Genomic DNA, 16,586 nt, shown 5'->3' on the forward strand with positions numbered 1-16,586 from the left:
TTTTCATATAGATGTTGATGTGACATGTTGAGAGATTAACTTTTATCCTTTATATTATTATATTTATAAATGGTTACCTACCAAGCTAAAAGATCCATCTTTCACTTACCCTTTATCAATAACAGAACTATGATTTATACACAGAAAAGGTCAAACCAAATAACATGTACACATGAGAATGTAAATAAGCACACACACTTGTCTGTGCATACATATATACATACATACATGCTTACATATATATATATATAGTTAAGAACACTATGAGTAAATTATTCTATAAAAAGAAATTTTCACACTTTATAAATATATTTAATTATACTAATCTTTTTATTTTAGAGAAGACGAATTTTAAATTTTTATGTAAACTTGAAAAATAACTATATTAAAATGTTAAAAGTATCTATTGTGGAGGATATTTATAAAGAATATTTTATAAATAATGTTTTTTTTTAAAGAAATCTATAAAATAAGGCATTAAATGTTGACTATGAAGAATCCACCCAAGGTTATAGTAGTGATAACACCTAAGGTTATAGGAGTGATAACAGTTCGATTTGATTTTATCATTTCAATTAATATAAAGTATTATAAATTTTCAAAATTCAATCTGAATTCAAATTGATTTTTTTTTTTAAATCAATCTGATATGAAACAAATTGTGCCAGTTCAATTTTTTTTATTGGATTTAAAATTTATTTTTTACATATTTATTCCATAAAAAAAAAAGAAAAGAAAAATTCTCAGCCTAATATTGTGATTTAGCAATAACAATGGAATGCTAAATCTAAAATTTAATTCAGTTAACTTACACAATTATTCTTAAAAGGTGACATACAATAGAGTTAAAGGTTAAATCCTAACAACTGCAATTTTTTCTCCTATGCCGCAGCCTGTTATGTATAAAAAAACCAGACCAGATATTTGACTGCAGAACTCCTTTGACTGCTTACCCAAAAAATAAAAAGGAAAGGAGAATTTAAGATATTGAGATTTAGTATACAGTGTATACTTGATTAATGGCCTTTAGATTGAGCATTTGTCTCTATTGCTTCCTTGAGCTTTCTTCCCAATGCAAAAGCCAAAGGAGGAGGCACAGCATTCCCAATTTGCCTATGCTTGTGTTGGATGTTACCAGCAAATTTATAACTATCAGGGAATCCCTGTATGTGCAAGGCAAAGCAATGTTTAGTCACCACTCACCTGAAGTTGACAATACAAGAAGACTTTTTGAACCACGTACACATACAAGTGCAACTTGCAAAATATACTAAATTTTTACATTAATTGTTTTGAAAAGATCAGTCAGTTGCACCACAAAAGTTGCAATTAATTCCCCATCTATCTTAGGTAACAATTAGAATAAAGTGTAATGAGAGCTGTCTCGCTCAGCCCTCGCAAGTACTAATCGCTCTTTGGATTTTCTAATTATTGCAGATGTTACAATTAGTTGTAAACTATTGTATTCTAACTCATTATTTGGAAACTAATTCCTAAACTTTACTCATCCAAAGATGTTACAATAAAAAGAAAGTTCCAGGAGCAGACTTACTTGGGAACGAGCACATTCTCGTACTGTTATTATTCTATCCTGATCAGGATGAAAGCACATCCCGACTTTCCCCATAGGTTGAGGATCTGTCACAGAAGTCGGGAAGTTTCCTTCCCAGTCCAGCCTCCCAAAAATGCCCTTCCATTGATTATGTCTTTTGGCTGTGTTTGGCAAGCACCAAGGTATTAAATCAGCTGTTTGTCCATTGGACAACTGAACCTACAGCACAAATAGCGAAATAAGTACAGAACCAATAAGTTTTGCAGGAAATATGAAAATTGGAAAACATAACCACAATATGCTAAATGGTCGTCATAGTACATTTTTCTTTAAAATTATAGAACATTATTCTGTAAACTTAATTGGAGTTTAGCTAAAGCATAAACCTTTTCTTCTGGGAGGTCACGCCAATCAGCACCTGGTCGTCTTGGGATTCTCTGACATCGGATCAAATTTAACTCATTCATTTCCTTGGAAATATGATCAGCCAACACCAACGTATTCCTACGGATGTTCTTTTGAAACCAAGATACAGGATCACTTTTGTACTGAGCAATAAAAATATAAAATATAGTTAGAGACCGAGTATGGTGGAGTTATAAAAAAGATAAAATTTACATCAGATGTTTTCAATATAATCCTACCTCCATAGTTGCTATGGAAGCCCCATTTCCAACAGCTGGAAGCTCCCCAATTGCATCTCTAACAGTTATTGCATGGAATGGCGCTCCATTTGCAGTACTTTGAACAGCAGCATATTGGGAATTTCCAGATAAGGTGAACTTAAGCTCAGAACCAGCAAATACATGCATTGGTTCAGGCCATTCAGGGAGTGTTTCCTCAGGAGAAGCTGCCCATATAAATGCACGTTTGCGAGACTGAGAAACACCATATCCTCCAGCTTCCAAAACACCAAACCTCACCTATAACAGTTTTAAGAAACAAATATACCAGTCAGCAGGTTAAAACTTTTCTTCTCTTCTCCAATACAACAGAAGCAACAAGTTCATTTCGTATGAATGCACATAACACCTGTCAGGCCTAATACTTAGCGACACCTGATGACCCATTTTCAGTTTTACCAAACTTTTATTGTTACTGAAGCAAAAGGAATTGAAATCTCCAATATGTCATCTAAACTATTGGTAACAGGATGGTGCCTTGCAGAATCATCCATAATTTCACTTCTGGAAGCTTAACTCCTACTACAGTAAAAGGTTTTAAAAAAAAAGAAAAACCACCTACCTGATAACCCATCTCAAGCAGTGAAGCTAAAGTTAACCGAAATGTTTGCCCCTCATTGAATGATACAAAATTCCTCACGTTCTCCAAAAGGAAAAAACTTGGGCAAAAGTAATCAGCAAAAGATAAGAATGACAAAGATCATCTCACACTGGACCTTACTCCATGTGCTCTGATTGAACCTATTCATCCCAGAAAATCCCTGTAATAAGAAAAAATATTAAATAATTATGGCCTCAGATAGAAAATTAATTAGCTCCTTTGTGCATCATTACAATAGTTTCAAAATCAGATGCTAAAAGACTAGAGGTGACATTTAAGATATACCTGACAAGGGGGCCCTCCATTGATAAATTCTACTTGTCCTGGATGAGGCAGATTACTAATTTTCTCGTTATCAAGTTTTGCTGCTAACTCGGCTGCTTCTGGAGTTGCTATACAGTCATCTGCATCCCCATGTTCTGACATGATAGCCCTGCATATCAACCCATTAACTACCAATGAAATGAGAGAAAAGAGAACTTGTCTCCTTGCCCTTTTTAAAAGTAAATAATTTACAAATGTGAAAAAGTTAAATAGATAAAAGTACAATGTCAGTGATTGCATCATGTCTTTCACGCAAAATCCTATTAAGAGAAGTGTGGTGAGAATGGATGTTAATCTAAGGGACCTCAGAAATAGAATGTTAACTGTCCCTTGACACTAATTTAAAATAGGACATGGAATGACCTTAAGGTCCATAATACAATTTCAGCAAGCATGTCTCTAAAACACATCCCAGTTAATAAGAAGAGTCATTGTTATTGTGACTCAGCAGTCAGCTCTAATTTAGGAAAAACATAACCCGCTGAAAGCAACAACCTTAAAATCACATTGCAGTTCTCAACAAACACCATAGCCTCTGGATGGTTAAGTTTAAATGCTTCTCCAGCAGGCTCTTCATATTCAATTGCCCACTTCGTGTGTGACACACCTATAAGCATTTAGTGAGAGAATCAACAGTAAATCTATACTTTATAATAAAAACTTGCGCTATAATTGGTTGATGGTGGAAGCATAACTGAAAATAGTTACCTGCTTTCTGTAAACCTTCTGACAAGCCACCACAACCAGCAAAAATATCTAGGGTAGCAAGGCAATTCAAAACATCTTTCTGGTTGTCAATGTCACTGGACTCAGTTTCTCCTTCTTTACACTTTCCCTTTTTCTTTCTATATGCAGCATCATCAACCACCCTTTCTTTAGATGAATTAAGTTTGATATTAGTTGGCAACAGGCCATAAAAAGGATAATTCATCATCAGAGGAAGATGCAGATTATCCAGAACAAGCAGGAAACAAATGTCTTGTGGTATCAATGATAAGGTTGTAAAAACAATTTGAATATATCATAAGACAAGTAGAGATACAAAAGCTACCTGCTTGATAGATCCCTTATCAGGATCATAAAAATGGTCGCAAAAGAAGACATGGTCAAATATTACAGGGCCATCCAAAGGTGGAAGATCATGTTTCTTCCTAACCTCACACTTCCCTTCTATAGCCACAATTGGAACTACCAATGTTAGCTCACTGTAATAAACCTGAAAAATTCAATTACAAGATGCAATTAGGTAGAACATGGATGACATTTAGGTGTAACAGAAAAATAAGAAAGAAACCAAACAAAGAGTTTAATGACAACATAATGAAGACAGGTCAAACTAAAGATCAAATGTCTTAGAATTGAAAACATAAATCCCCAAAAGCACCACTCCTTCAACTTAAAAACATAAACAAGTTTCGTGGGTGCGCAACAAGATAGAAGGTGATTGAATGCCAGCCGATTGATTGCAAATATTATACAATGCAATAGCAGAGACCTGGGATAAAACCCTTTCGCATAACATTATCCTGTGGTCGACTCTGCAACTCTCCATATCAATCTAGGAGACTTAGGATTTTTTTTTTTAAACAGTGGTTTAAATGCAAGTAATTGTTTTAAAGCAACTTATAAAATATGACTTACTTCTCGAATATCAGAATTGTAGGCATTCTCCACTGAAATGTCCTCTGGTCTAAAAAATCGCCTAACTTTAACATTTTCAGATTCAGGGTTAGCTTGTTTGCAACCAGTAGAAACCTTAATCTCTACCAACTGGCAAACAACATAAGGTTTTAACCCTATGTTTCTTGTACCCCTAAATGTTTTCCGTTCCTTTCCATCAGTTTCAAGATACAGTGGTGCTAGGTAAACATAATCATGAATGTAATACTCAATGCCCCTAAATGTAAAACCATTCCTTGGAAAATTTATCTTGAAGGTTTCCTTCTCCCTTTGAGTTTCCTTCAATGAACAAGAACTGCAGACCCCGGTTCCAAGGCCCATAGGAAATGGAAGCCGAAAGAAGGCTCCTCTTTCAGGCCAATACAGGCTTCTACAATAATATTCCATGGGCAAGCCTTTCCTTTTTCTCTCGTCAGCCCTATCTCTGCCAGCCTTATCCTTGTTGGCATTATCTTTGCGATGCTGATATCCCCAAGGGCGCAGTCGGATTTCAGCTAGCACAGCTTCTTTAACATCTTCCAGTTCAAAATCCAAGCAATCATGGGTTAAAAAGACCTCCCTTGAACTGGAAATGTTGCCAAGAACAGTTTGAACTCCTCTCACCATCAACCTACCATGAACAATTTTTCTTCCATCTTCTTTTTCATACATATACTCAATAAAATATGAGAAGGCAATTTAGCAGGTCCAATAGTTTCCAAAAGAACAAAACTACCTACTGTAACTAAAACCTGACGAATATAAGCCCGTTTATAAAGAGTCTCACCATTAGGCGTCCTCCCCACCATTTCACCGTCCCATTTAACATTGTCATTCAAACAGAGTAATTTTCTTGACATTGCAGCCAAATGAGGTTTTTCATTTTTTGTATCAACTAGCATCTTTTCCTCTTCAACATCTTTAAAATCTTCTTCTCCATTTTCTTCTTTTTCATCGTCAATTTCATCATCCACTTTCACTGCATAAGTATCCATCTCCTTTAATTCAGGTAAGTAGTTTGAGTAGTATTCTTGCCATATCCTGTTTATCAGTTTTGTGGTAGTCGCTGGCATAGCCTTCCTTTTGGATTCCACAAGCTGCATTGCAGCTCTTGGGTTCATGTTCACTTCCTTCTTCAGCACCACCTTTTTCTTTACCAACCATTTTGTATGATGCTTTTCCTCCATTCTTTCCTGAAGACTAGTCACAAAGGCACACTTCCTGATAGTATCGTCAGGAAATTCCATAAATTGCTGCAAATAAAATCTGTCCATGGACCACTACATATCTTTCTACAGCAGCTTGATTGGAGGATATGAAAGCAGGGTGATCTTTCTGATTTTCAGAAATTCTGCGGATAACATCCCTAAAAGAGAGGCGAGCCACTCGGTTTTGCTCCTTTAACATAGTGATAATACTGACTGCAAGCCTGGCTGTTTTTAGAACTGGTTCGTACCATTGCGCATAATGTTTTGAAGGCTCTCCAAGCCTATACCTGACAAGAATAGAAACGGAAATAATAAGCATTTAACCATCCAGTGAATTTTCAAAGCAAAGATTAAATGAAGGTAAATGCATTTAACAACGGCAGATTTCCTTGCTCAGAATTTAGACAAAGAGATGAAGGTAAATGCTACACGAAGCATACTCTATGGAGAATTTACTTGCAGAAAACAGAAAAGAAGAGAAAGAAACAGCAATTTAGAGTTAAAAATTCTTGTACTCTTTAGAAGCTTATTATTAGCTTTAGTTTTAGGTTTCCTTTTCGAGATTAGATGTAAAGTACCAGGACATATCTGTTCGAATTGATACAGAAACCATTGAGGCTCCAACTTCAATCATCCATTCCTTTACTGCACTCAAATAAATTGGAATCCCTTCCACATTCTGAAATCCAGTAGAAGTAGACTGCCTAGGATCAGCATCAAGATAAAAGCCACTTCCATCATCAGCTGTCATAATCCCAGACCCATAAATCGTGACATCAATATCAGCACAAGATTTCATTGGAAGGAGCTCCAAAGAAATCATCCGGGAGTCCGAGTTGCACAGTGACCAATTGTGCAGCATGTTATGAGGAAGGTCTTCAGGATTGTTTGTGTCCATATCATTGTCAAAGATAACATACTCATCAGTTTCTTGGATACCACTCTCGTAGTATGCAGGAAGAGGATAATCATCAGCAATCTCATCTTCATTTATTTTAGTATAGTACTTTCCCAATGAAGCAACAGGTCGCCAATTTTTTTTGGGCTTCATTGATTGCCAGTACTCTTCTTCCTGCAGCAACTTGGCCAATTTTATATCCTGATCTTCTTCAGTCCGACAAGCAGATGAACTAGATGGCACCCTTTGCTTGCCATCACAAATTTTCAAACTTGTATTCAGCACCCTGTCTGATGTAGTTACTCTTTAAGACACAAAACTTTCATGCTTCTTACTATCACCACGAAGGGCAGCTAGCATGTGCAAATCCCTAAAGATCTGATCATTTTTCTTGGATGTCTCATCCAAGCCAATGAGTTGATTATATATAAACTCACCTTGAGAAATGATGAAATCTTTAATAGATGTCCCAGGAGGAAAATTCTTGGTACCACTCATGGAACGGACAACCCCTGCAAGCAGTTCATCAATACTCAGATCAGGTTTCCCTCCGCTACTCCTTGATAATTTTTTGTAAACCTCCACACAAGCACGAGCCTTTTCAAAGAACAGATTATATGTTCCTCTGTAGCTATTTGCAGGCTTCAAACAATCATAATCTGCCAAATCAGTGGAAACCCAAATGACTGGAAAGCCATCTTCATAACCTGATATTGCCCAAGATTCAATCCTTCCAAAACTTTTGCATTGAAAACCCCTTTGCATCCCTTTTTCAGAACTTTCTTCCAGTGGAAGAATACTTCCAGATATAAATAAGTCTTTAAATTCAAGTATCTCAACTGGCTGTGGGTTTTGATCAGCGTCATGGAATATAAAATCTGTCAACCTCCTGTTAGGTCGACCGGAATCGACCTTTCCAGCAGTCATGCCTATGGCTATAATCTCATTTTCCACAAGGTTAACCCTTTTCGACTCAACAAGAAACGTTTTGTCTGAAAAGTGAACTGACTTTTCCTTAAAATCTGAGCATGCAGCTGCTCGCCTTGGCATTTTCCGAGAACCAGATGCCTTATCAGGATTCTCAGAACTATCTCTTTTCTGCTTTGGCTTACCGACAGCTGACGGTTTGAAATCTGAGTTATTGGCAATAGAGTTTGAAGAATTTGTTTTACCATCAGTCTCTTTCTCCATCCCTAGAATTATCCAGTCAGAGGAGTAGGAAGACAACACATGTTAGTCACAAAAACATAAATTAATGAAACTGCAGAAATAGATGGAAAAGTAATTGAGCAGATTCTGGATTATATACCAAGATGAGAAACTAAATCAGCAATTATGCACCGATTAATTAGAACACCATAAAACTGGAAATAGTGGAAAGCCTCCGGGATATTAGCTTCTATTCTGCTAACAGCCCGGCAGTTATAATGCATGATAATGTAATTGGAGCCTATCATAACTCCTTCCTAGCCTAAGAAATGGAATGCTAAACATTGCAAAGTATGCAACCACAATATGTAGTGGATAATAATCATGTCAAAAGAACTCTTCAAAGAGCAATCCATTAATCTAAAGGAAGGATATGACTTTTACTTGTAACGATTCCCATAAAAGCTAGGACATGCTGCTTTAATAATGCATACAGAATGTTTAAAATACTAATGTAGAAATAAGAATGAGTAAAGATGGCTAGCTAGTCTAAAAGGCAACATTGTAAATGTGAAGCTTTTCAACTATCAGTTCATGACAAATAATGAATTTCAAACCCCAAAAGGTTGTAAAAACTAGATTACAAATTCAAAGTTGTCCATCATACTAGATGTTCAATATCAAATAGTAAGCAGTTCAGAGAACATGCATCAAGGTGCCCAAGTTGGTTATCCAAAAATTTAAAGGCAACAATTTATGAAATAATTCACAAACCTTAATGCCTGCATGGTTGCATGCACGTACAAACATTGGAGTTGATGAAAAAAGAAGCAAAGTCCATGGCCGTTATGTATTACTACACTATGAGAAATGGTCTCGAAGGAATTAATTAACCAAGATAATGATGCTAATTAATTAAGGATAATTAATATTACTAGCTTTTACTTTGTAACATAAGTGAGTTTCCCTTAATTATTGAATTATATAGATCTTGCTAATTGCTTTATAATATGGTACAAAACTAGATCAGACAAGCATAAAAGTTGAGCTTCCCTAAATTATTGTATTGTCTAGATCTTTCTAATTGCTTTCTAACATGGTAAAACACTAGATCAGGGCAAGCATAAAAGTTGAAAGTAAAACAGGCGGGTATAAAAGAAAAGAACATGCAGGAAGTAGAAACTACATGCTATGAAAATGTACTCCCATTCTTCCTTGGCATGGTTTATCCACTAAGAAATCTTATGAGACATATATATTAAATTCAATTCCAATACAAATTTAACCCTCAACTTTATAAAATAAAAAAAGTCTTACATTGATTGATTATTGATGCTAGAAAAATGTTTTAGTTGCAGTAAAATTTATGAGATTACATATATGTGGTATTACCCTGCATAAGACTGCCAATAAACTCGCTATACAATAAAGAAACTAAAATCCCTTCGTACAGTATGGCTTTATGTTTAAGCACAAATTAATACGAAGGCAACTGATAAAAATATTTTTTCCGATGCATAGTTTCTAATGACCAGTGCTAATCTCTTTGCAGATTCTTTATGAGGCAGGGGAAGAAGACAAACTATGAAACAACTATGTATTCTTACAGTGAACCATCAAACATAACTCAACCAGGCCTAAATATTCCAAACAATATGTTGAAGAGAGATATTAAAACTAAGAATTGTAGATATATATGTGTATATATATATATGAATTCAATTACGTAATCTTAAAAAATAGACTAAAGCATACCTAGATATGAACACATGAACTATTACATAGCATATAGAAAAATTGAAAGCATGAATGATTAGCCAAAAAGTTATATTTATGAGAGATATGAGATTGAACATGAAACCTTTTATTGCAAATTATTATTGACTTAATTTGATGCCCTAACAAACAACATATCTTCATTCTTTTAAAATAAAATGGTTGATTAAAACAATAATAAAATAAACCAATGTAAGAAAAAAATGTAAATTTGCAATAATATATGTAGTAATTGAAGCATGAAAAGCAAATTGATTATACCTCCAAATTCAAATTAATAGTATTTAAAAACAAAATGAGAATCTATGAAATCAGTCTCTCTTCTCTCTATTTATAAATGCAGATTAGAGAAAAGAGAGACAGAAAATAGAGGAAGTAACGCTTAAAAAGGGCAACCAAATCAGTAAAAGAAAGAAACAGCAAATGCTGACCTCATCGATTCCTTGTTGGTTTCTGAATTCCTTGCTTTCAATACCCATTGTTTTTCCAGATTTTCTCAGCGCTTCAAATCTTTGTTTTTTAGGAAACGCTTTAAACTTGCTGTTCTGGCTTGCCCTTGGGCTACCCATTGCCGTCTGTCCGCTGAATTCTTAGAATTTCGTTTGATTGCTCCACTTTTAAAGTGCAAGCGGCAGGAAATTCGCTGGATTGCCACGTTCCACCACTACAATTAAATATAAACCCCTCTTTTCCTAATTATTACACATTTGGATTTCTTTAAATTTTTTCATATTTTCACAACTTCAATCTATTTGTCAACTTCAATTTGTAAGAAATTTTGATTTGATATATGAGTTAATGCATCCAAGTCCGTCGTGTTTAATGCATGAAACAATGTTTAGTCATAAATTTTAAAGCATTATGAGTATAACTATAAATCAAAAACTTTTAATGACTAACTATTAATAAAACATCCCTCATTTGATATATATTAATATTATGTAATCATGCACATTGCATGTGAATATATTTTATTAATTTTTTTAAAATTATAATTTGAAAACATATATAAATTATAATGCATAAATATCTAGGTGACATGCCTTTGAAATAAATTTTCGTAACACATTTAGGTGACAACCTTTTTTTCTGACAACTTGCAACCATTTCTTGAATAAGGAGAACATGCTCCACCAAATTCTTCTTTTAATGAAAGCATTTCGGTAAAGACTAATGATGGAAGGAAGGCAAGATTTAAGTTTAGTTGCCAAAATTCTAATAATACACTTGTATAGTGTATTACAACATGGGATATTAAATGGATAGGAGTTTAGACTCTTTAAATGTGGAATGATGACTTGCAAAATTTCTTTGAGTATATCAATAGTATTAATCTCATTTAGGAATATGTCTTGCCAAGAAGATTTTGATAATAGTTGAAAGCCTCATTTGTCATTTGGTTAAAAGAGTCTAACTTATTTCCATCAGCATCATAAAGAATTCTGATAAAATTGTGAGATTGCTTGGCTTGAACCACTTTGTTAAAGAAACTCATATTCTAATCTGCAACATTTTATATTATGTTGTAAAGAATAGATTAAGGCAAATGAAAATAAAACATCGTAGGATATTAGAATTTAATCATTTTATGAGTGGACATCTTCTTCATATGGTCTACATTATGATGGTTCAACTTCAGACTCATTTGACCGTTAAGGGTCGTTAGCACCAAAAGGATAAAGGTTACTAATATCTACCATCATGCATTATTAGTAATATCGACCGCTATATCGACCATAATTTTACAAATATCTTTTGGAGCCTAAGATATATTATTTACAATCATTATCTTTTAAGACTTAGATATAATTTTTGGATACCTACCTCTTAAGACTAAGATTAAAAAAAAAAAAAAAGCTCCTTAAATTCATAGTGAGTTTCTGCTAAAACTCATAAAACACTCAAGCTAATATCGTACTTTTTTATACCAAATAAAATTTATGTTTTACAAGTGATTTTGCAAACTAAAATTATCTCTCAAGGGTTGGATATTTGATAATTTATTATAATGAGATACACATGAAGAATGAATAAAATTTGATACAAGAATTGAAAAAAATTAAAGCAAGCATTTGAAAGATATTATTGGGGAGGTTTTTTTTTTTTACATGCATGATGTGACAAGCGAGGTGGATGGCAACGAAATAATATTTCAAAATATTGGTAAGTTTGTTTCTGTAAATAAAAATGTTGGCCCAACACCTCCCTATCGGGTCCTAAGCAAATCCACAATATAACTCAATGTAAAGTGATCAAATATGGTTGAAAAATATTAGGTCCTTTTGATGGTGGCTTGATACAAGGTTAAATTGGTGTTTCTGGCAACAGTATAGGCTATAAAACATAGAAGAATAAAATTTACAAGACCTTATTCAGGGAATGCAAAACAAATTAAATAATAGACGAGTAACGAAAATGCCACTAATAGTGAACAAAATAAATTCATAGCAGAAGAAATGTTTGGAATACAACACGTTAGATAGTTTGGAAGAGGAGAAATGGTTGGCTATATTAAAGGGAGAGTAAATAGTCTAACTAATACTTAAACTTAAATGCTTGTGGAATAGAGCAATAGTGGTTGCTGATCTTTTTGTATTCGTACTTTAGATGATGTCTCATATTTATAGCTATTTTAAATGAAGGAATTATCTAGCCAAATTACTCTTATCCACCCATTAGATGAGGTAAGACTATTATCCATCAGCTGAAATTAGTCATTCATGATAATAATATTTTGTCAATAATGTCAAACATTTCTATGATTAGACTTTTATTTAGTCATAGTGTAAAATTTCCTGTTGTAACATTGATGCCAATATCCCACGGATATTTCTTATTATGATTGTTGTTGGTTCCATCTTAATTAATGAAGCACATAGAATAATAAATGAGATTATCTAATCACATGTTTAGATAATCTCATTAGGCTTATTAATCTCTCAACTCTACTTACACATCCCAACGACTATTCAGGAACTTTTCAAGTAAAGCTTAATAGTAAGAAGGAAGGATTAGAGACATCACCAACCATTTCAATAGCAACCAAACCACCATGGTTTAACTCCCGTGACGTGTGCTTGGGTCATGTTTCAATTGATAACGGATTAACTATTATATACGTGCCAAATCATGCATGATATTTATTAATTAAGGCATATTGTTGTCATGAAACTCATAAAATAAATATGTCTTGTAAAGACAATCTTAATGACTTATAATTATGAGATTTCTATTGCATCAAAATAATATTTTTAAATTATTTCTATTTGAGGCATTATCAGGATAAAATTGTGAGACTATAACGTGTTATGTTTTACTTTTAACATAAGCAACTGATTTAAAAAATTGAAGTATATGGTTACTTGAATAAATATGGTACATGTTAAAATAATAAATTTACTTAATTGGCAAAATGCTATTTGGATTGTTATTTTAGTTTTTTATATAAAAATTTTTCTCATATGACAATTGTATAAATGATTCTATGTTTGAAATCACTAAATATTTTATATGCGATTTGTTAAGATTTGGTGCTATTCTATAAGATTCTATTCAATTATATATATAAAAATAAGTATTCGATATGACATAGAACATATGCAGGTAGTTAAGTGTTTAACAAATGATGCATCACTCTAAATAATTAAAAAAAAAATCTTAATCATTCTTGAAATTATAAAATGATTTTTAAAAAATAAAATTGATTAAATGGTTAAAGTTTTAATTAGTGATCAAAAGGGTAAGAGTTCAAATCTTACTATTTAAAAAAAAGTTTTTCTTTTTTTAAAGCCAAAATTTTAATAAAAGCTAGTTTGCTACTAGCACATCATGTCCAGTACTTTCAATTAAAGTTGGTTTAATTTTTATAGATCATTCTATTTTCATTTAAATAGAGTAAGAGTTTTATACATGTTATGAAGTTTTTATTGTATAAAAAAAGATGCAAAGGAGTTTCTTACGAAAAGTTAAAACTCTTATTACATGAAAAGAGTATGGATTCTTGGCATATGGTATTATTTAGTGAAAACTAAATTTAAAGTAAACATAATAAAAAACTAAACTGTACTAACTATTAAATGATACAAGAGAAGAAAATGCTAACAATAAGTTATCTCAATCACAATAAATAATTTGAAAGTCTCTTCTTTCTTATCGTTGATCAACTAAAACCAATAAAAGTTGTAAAAAATCTACAACATACAAGAGCAAGAAGAACATTAAACTTTAAATAGCATTATATGCTAAAAAAATAATTAGCAACAATTAAACCAAAATTTTATATTTAAAATAAATAATCAATCACTTTTTGGTAAGATGTAAAAAATTAATAACCAAAATAGATGATAAAGCTAAATAATAAGGTGTGTTTAAAATAAAAAAAAAAAAGAAAAAATTTTCTTGAAATCAATTGGATTTTAAACATTGCCATGTTTTAGAGTAGAGGGATATATATATATATATATATATATTTTTGTTTTATATATATTGATGTCCAAAGGATTAAAACCTAATAAATATTGTCCACCTTTTTAAATAATTGCTTAAACTTTACCTCTCTTTTCATGCTTCAATCTTTTTAGTTATTGGTGCTAGACTGATTTTAGAGCCGATTGATTGATGATCTCGCTAATCCACCTGTTCTCGCATAATGTTTTCCATTTCTTTTATTTTTGGATTCTCTTTATCTCTCTTTGTAAAGCTATAAAAAAAAGAAAAGAAAGAAAAACCAAAGAAATAAACATCCATAAAGAAAAATGAAAGATGGAGACACGTCTATGAAAAAAAGCAATAAAAATAATAACTATAAATCTCTTGCAGTCATAGAAAAGTCCACCATTTTACTTCATTGATATCTTTTATGTCTTCCCATTTAAATCTTGGAAGTAATAAATTATCACATTTGAAACTAAAGTGACTAAACAACTAGGTCTCTTTCAGTTAAAGCATAAAACTTCAACCTATAAATTCCACATACATTAAGTCCTCAAAGCCAAAAGTCCATCAAACAAAAATAAGGTTAACTATCACTTTCATAAGGTTTTAGGTGTTCTTTTAATAGGATAGTATAAATTGATTTAATCAGTTCAAAAATCTGATTTAATTGGAATATTGATAGGTTTTTTATGGAGACGATTTGATTATTTCATTGAACTGAATAAGCCTTCAATTTTTTATTTGATCGATTGATCTAATCTAATTTTTCAACAAAATTTGATAATATTTTAACACTTACAATATACATTAAAATTCAAAAGCAATATGATATCTATATCATTTCAATCAAGGATATCTTATTTTGCAATATATTATATTTAATAACTGAAATTATTATATTATTAAAAATAATGTTTTAATTTTAATTCATTGATTATATATATATATATATCTATATAATGTAATTTTGGGTTGACAAAATAAAGATCGTTTAAAAATATATGAAAAATATAAAATTCAATAAATTTTATTTTGATTTAATAAATATCTTTCTTTTTAGGAAAAAGAAATTTAGTTTTCAAACTCTGTACCTTAAACGCAATAAGATTATGTATCAATCACTTGGAATGCACTATATATATATATATATATATATTGTTTCTAACTCAAAGTATATATTTTCCTTTTTTATAAATGGGTATGTAATTATTGAAAAAAAATTGAGTACGAAATTATGAAAAACAGGAAATTTCAAAAAAATGGTTTAACAAAAATTTTATAAAATGATACCATATTCTAAAATAATTAATAAAAATGAAATAATAAATTTATAAATTTAATAAAAATTACTTTTATGATCTTAATACCATATTCCAATAGGTATTTGTAAAATTAAAGAAATAGTGGATTAAACTTTTTGGCAAAAGAAGTTAAAGGAGAGGATATATGTACCTTTAGCGGAAAACCAAACCTTTTTAAATTATTTTGTTTGCATTCTTTATCCTTTCTTCTCTTTTTTAATTTCAAATTCAGTTGTGATTTAATTTTCATATATTTCTTACATTGCTATTTTCTATATATATTCATAAAAATTTAATTTGAGAAAAATTTAAAAGTCAATCTAATTCATCTTATTGGATTACTTTTGAGCTAATACATTTTTTCCCTCTTTTAGCTATCTTATTAATTCTTGCATCATGCTTAGGAATTTTTTTTTATGTATGTACAAATTCTAATCTAAGAGACAACATTTATAGTCTCTATCTTTTAAGACTAAGGTATAACCTCTAAATGCATCATGCTTAGGCCTCGTTCACCTCAAATTTTTCTTTTTTTTTTTATGTATATACAAATTCTAGGCTAAGATACAACATTTACAATCTCTATCTTTTAAGACTAAGGTATAAACTCTAAATAGCTAGATTTCAAGGCTAAGATAAAAAAAAAAAAAACAAAAGCTTCAAATTCAAAGTGAGTTTCTACCAAATCTCACAAAAATACTCTAGATAACACCTTACTTCTTGATACCAAATAAACTTTAGGTTTTACAAGTGATTTTGCAAATTAAAAAAATCTCTCAAAGGTTGGATATTTGCTAATTTATTATAATCACTATAGGGGAATAGGTTTTTAACAGCATTTTTTTTTTCACATTTAGTGGCCATTAAATGATATCACCTAAAAGTATAGTATTTTTACAAGTTAAAATTGGTGCTAAAATTTAAATTTTGGTCAATTTTTGTTGCCTTAATGTTATTTTCTTGCATTTTAGGGTTTTAAAACCTTTGGATGAGGAAAACAT

At 31.6% G+C, this 16,586-nt stretch overlaps 1 protein-coding gene across 1 annotated transcript; it reads right to left on the reverse strand.

Moving 5' to 3' along the window:
• Positions 1–663: 663 nt before the first annotated feature.
• Positions 664–10,452, reverse strand: LOC149511371 (DNA (cytosine-5)-methyltransferase 1B-like). The gene is given in 15 exon segments (XM_089755253.1): positions 664–1,163; positions 1,553–1,771; positions 1,939–2,100; positions 2,197–2,475; positions 2,798–2,932; positions 2,934–2,996; positions 3,122–3,269; positions 3,656–3,767; positions 3,869–4,068; positions 4,213–4,376; positions 4,802–5,508; positions 5,511–6,078; positions 6,080–6,314; positions 6,606–8,118; positions 10,282–10,452. Coding segments are annotated over 14 exon segments (4,650 nt in total). The 5' UTR covers positions 8,117–8,118; positions 10,282–10,452; the 3' UTR covers positions 664–1,016.
• Between the last annotated feature and the right edge of the window lie 6,134 nt (positions 10,453–16,586).

The sequence above is a fragment of the Durio zibethinus genome, chromosome 26, assembly GCF_047325235.1.
Source record: "Durio zibethinus cultivar Kanyao isolate XHJ-2024 chromosome 26, ASM4732523v1, whole genome shotgun sequence".
In the NCBI taxonomy this organism is placed as follows: Eukaryota; Viridiplantae; Streptophyta; class Magnoliopsida; order Malvales; family Malvaceae; genus Durio; species Durio zibethinus.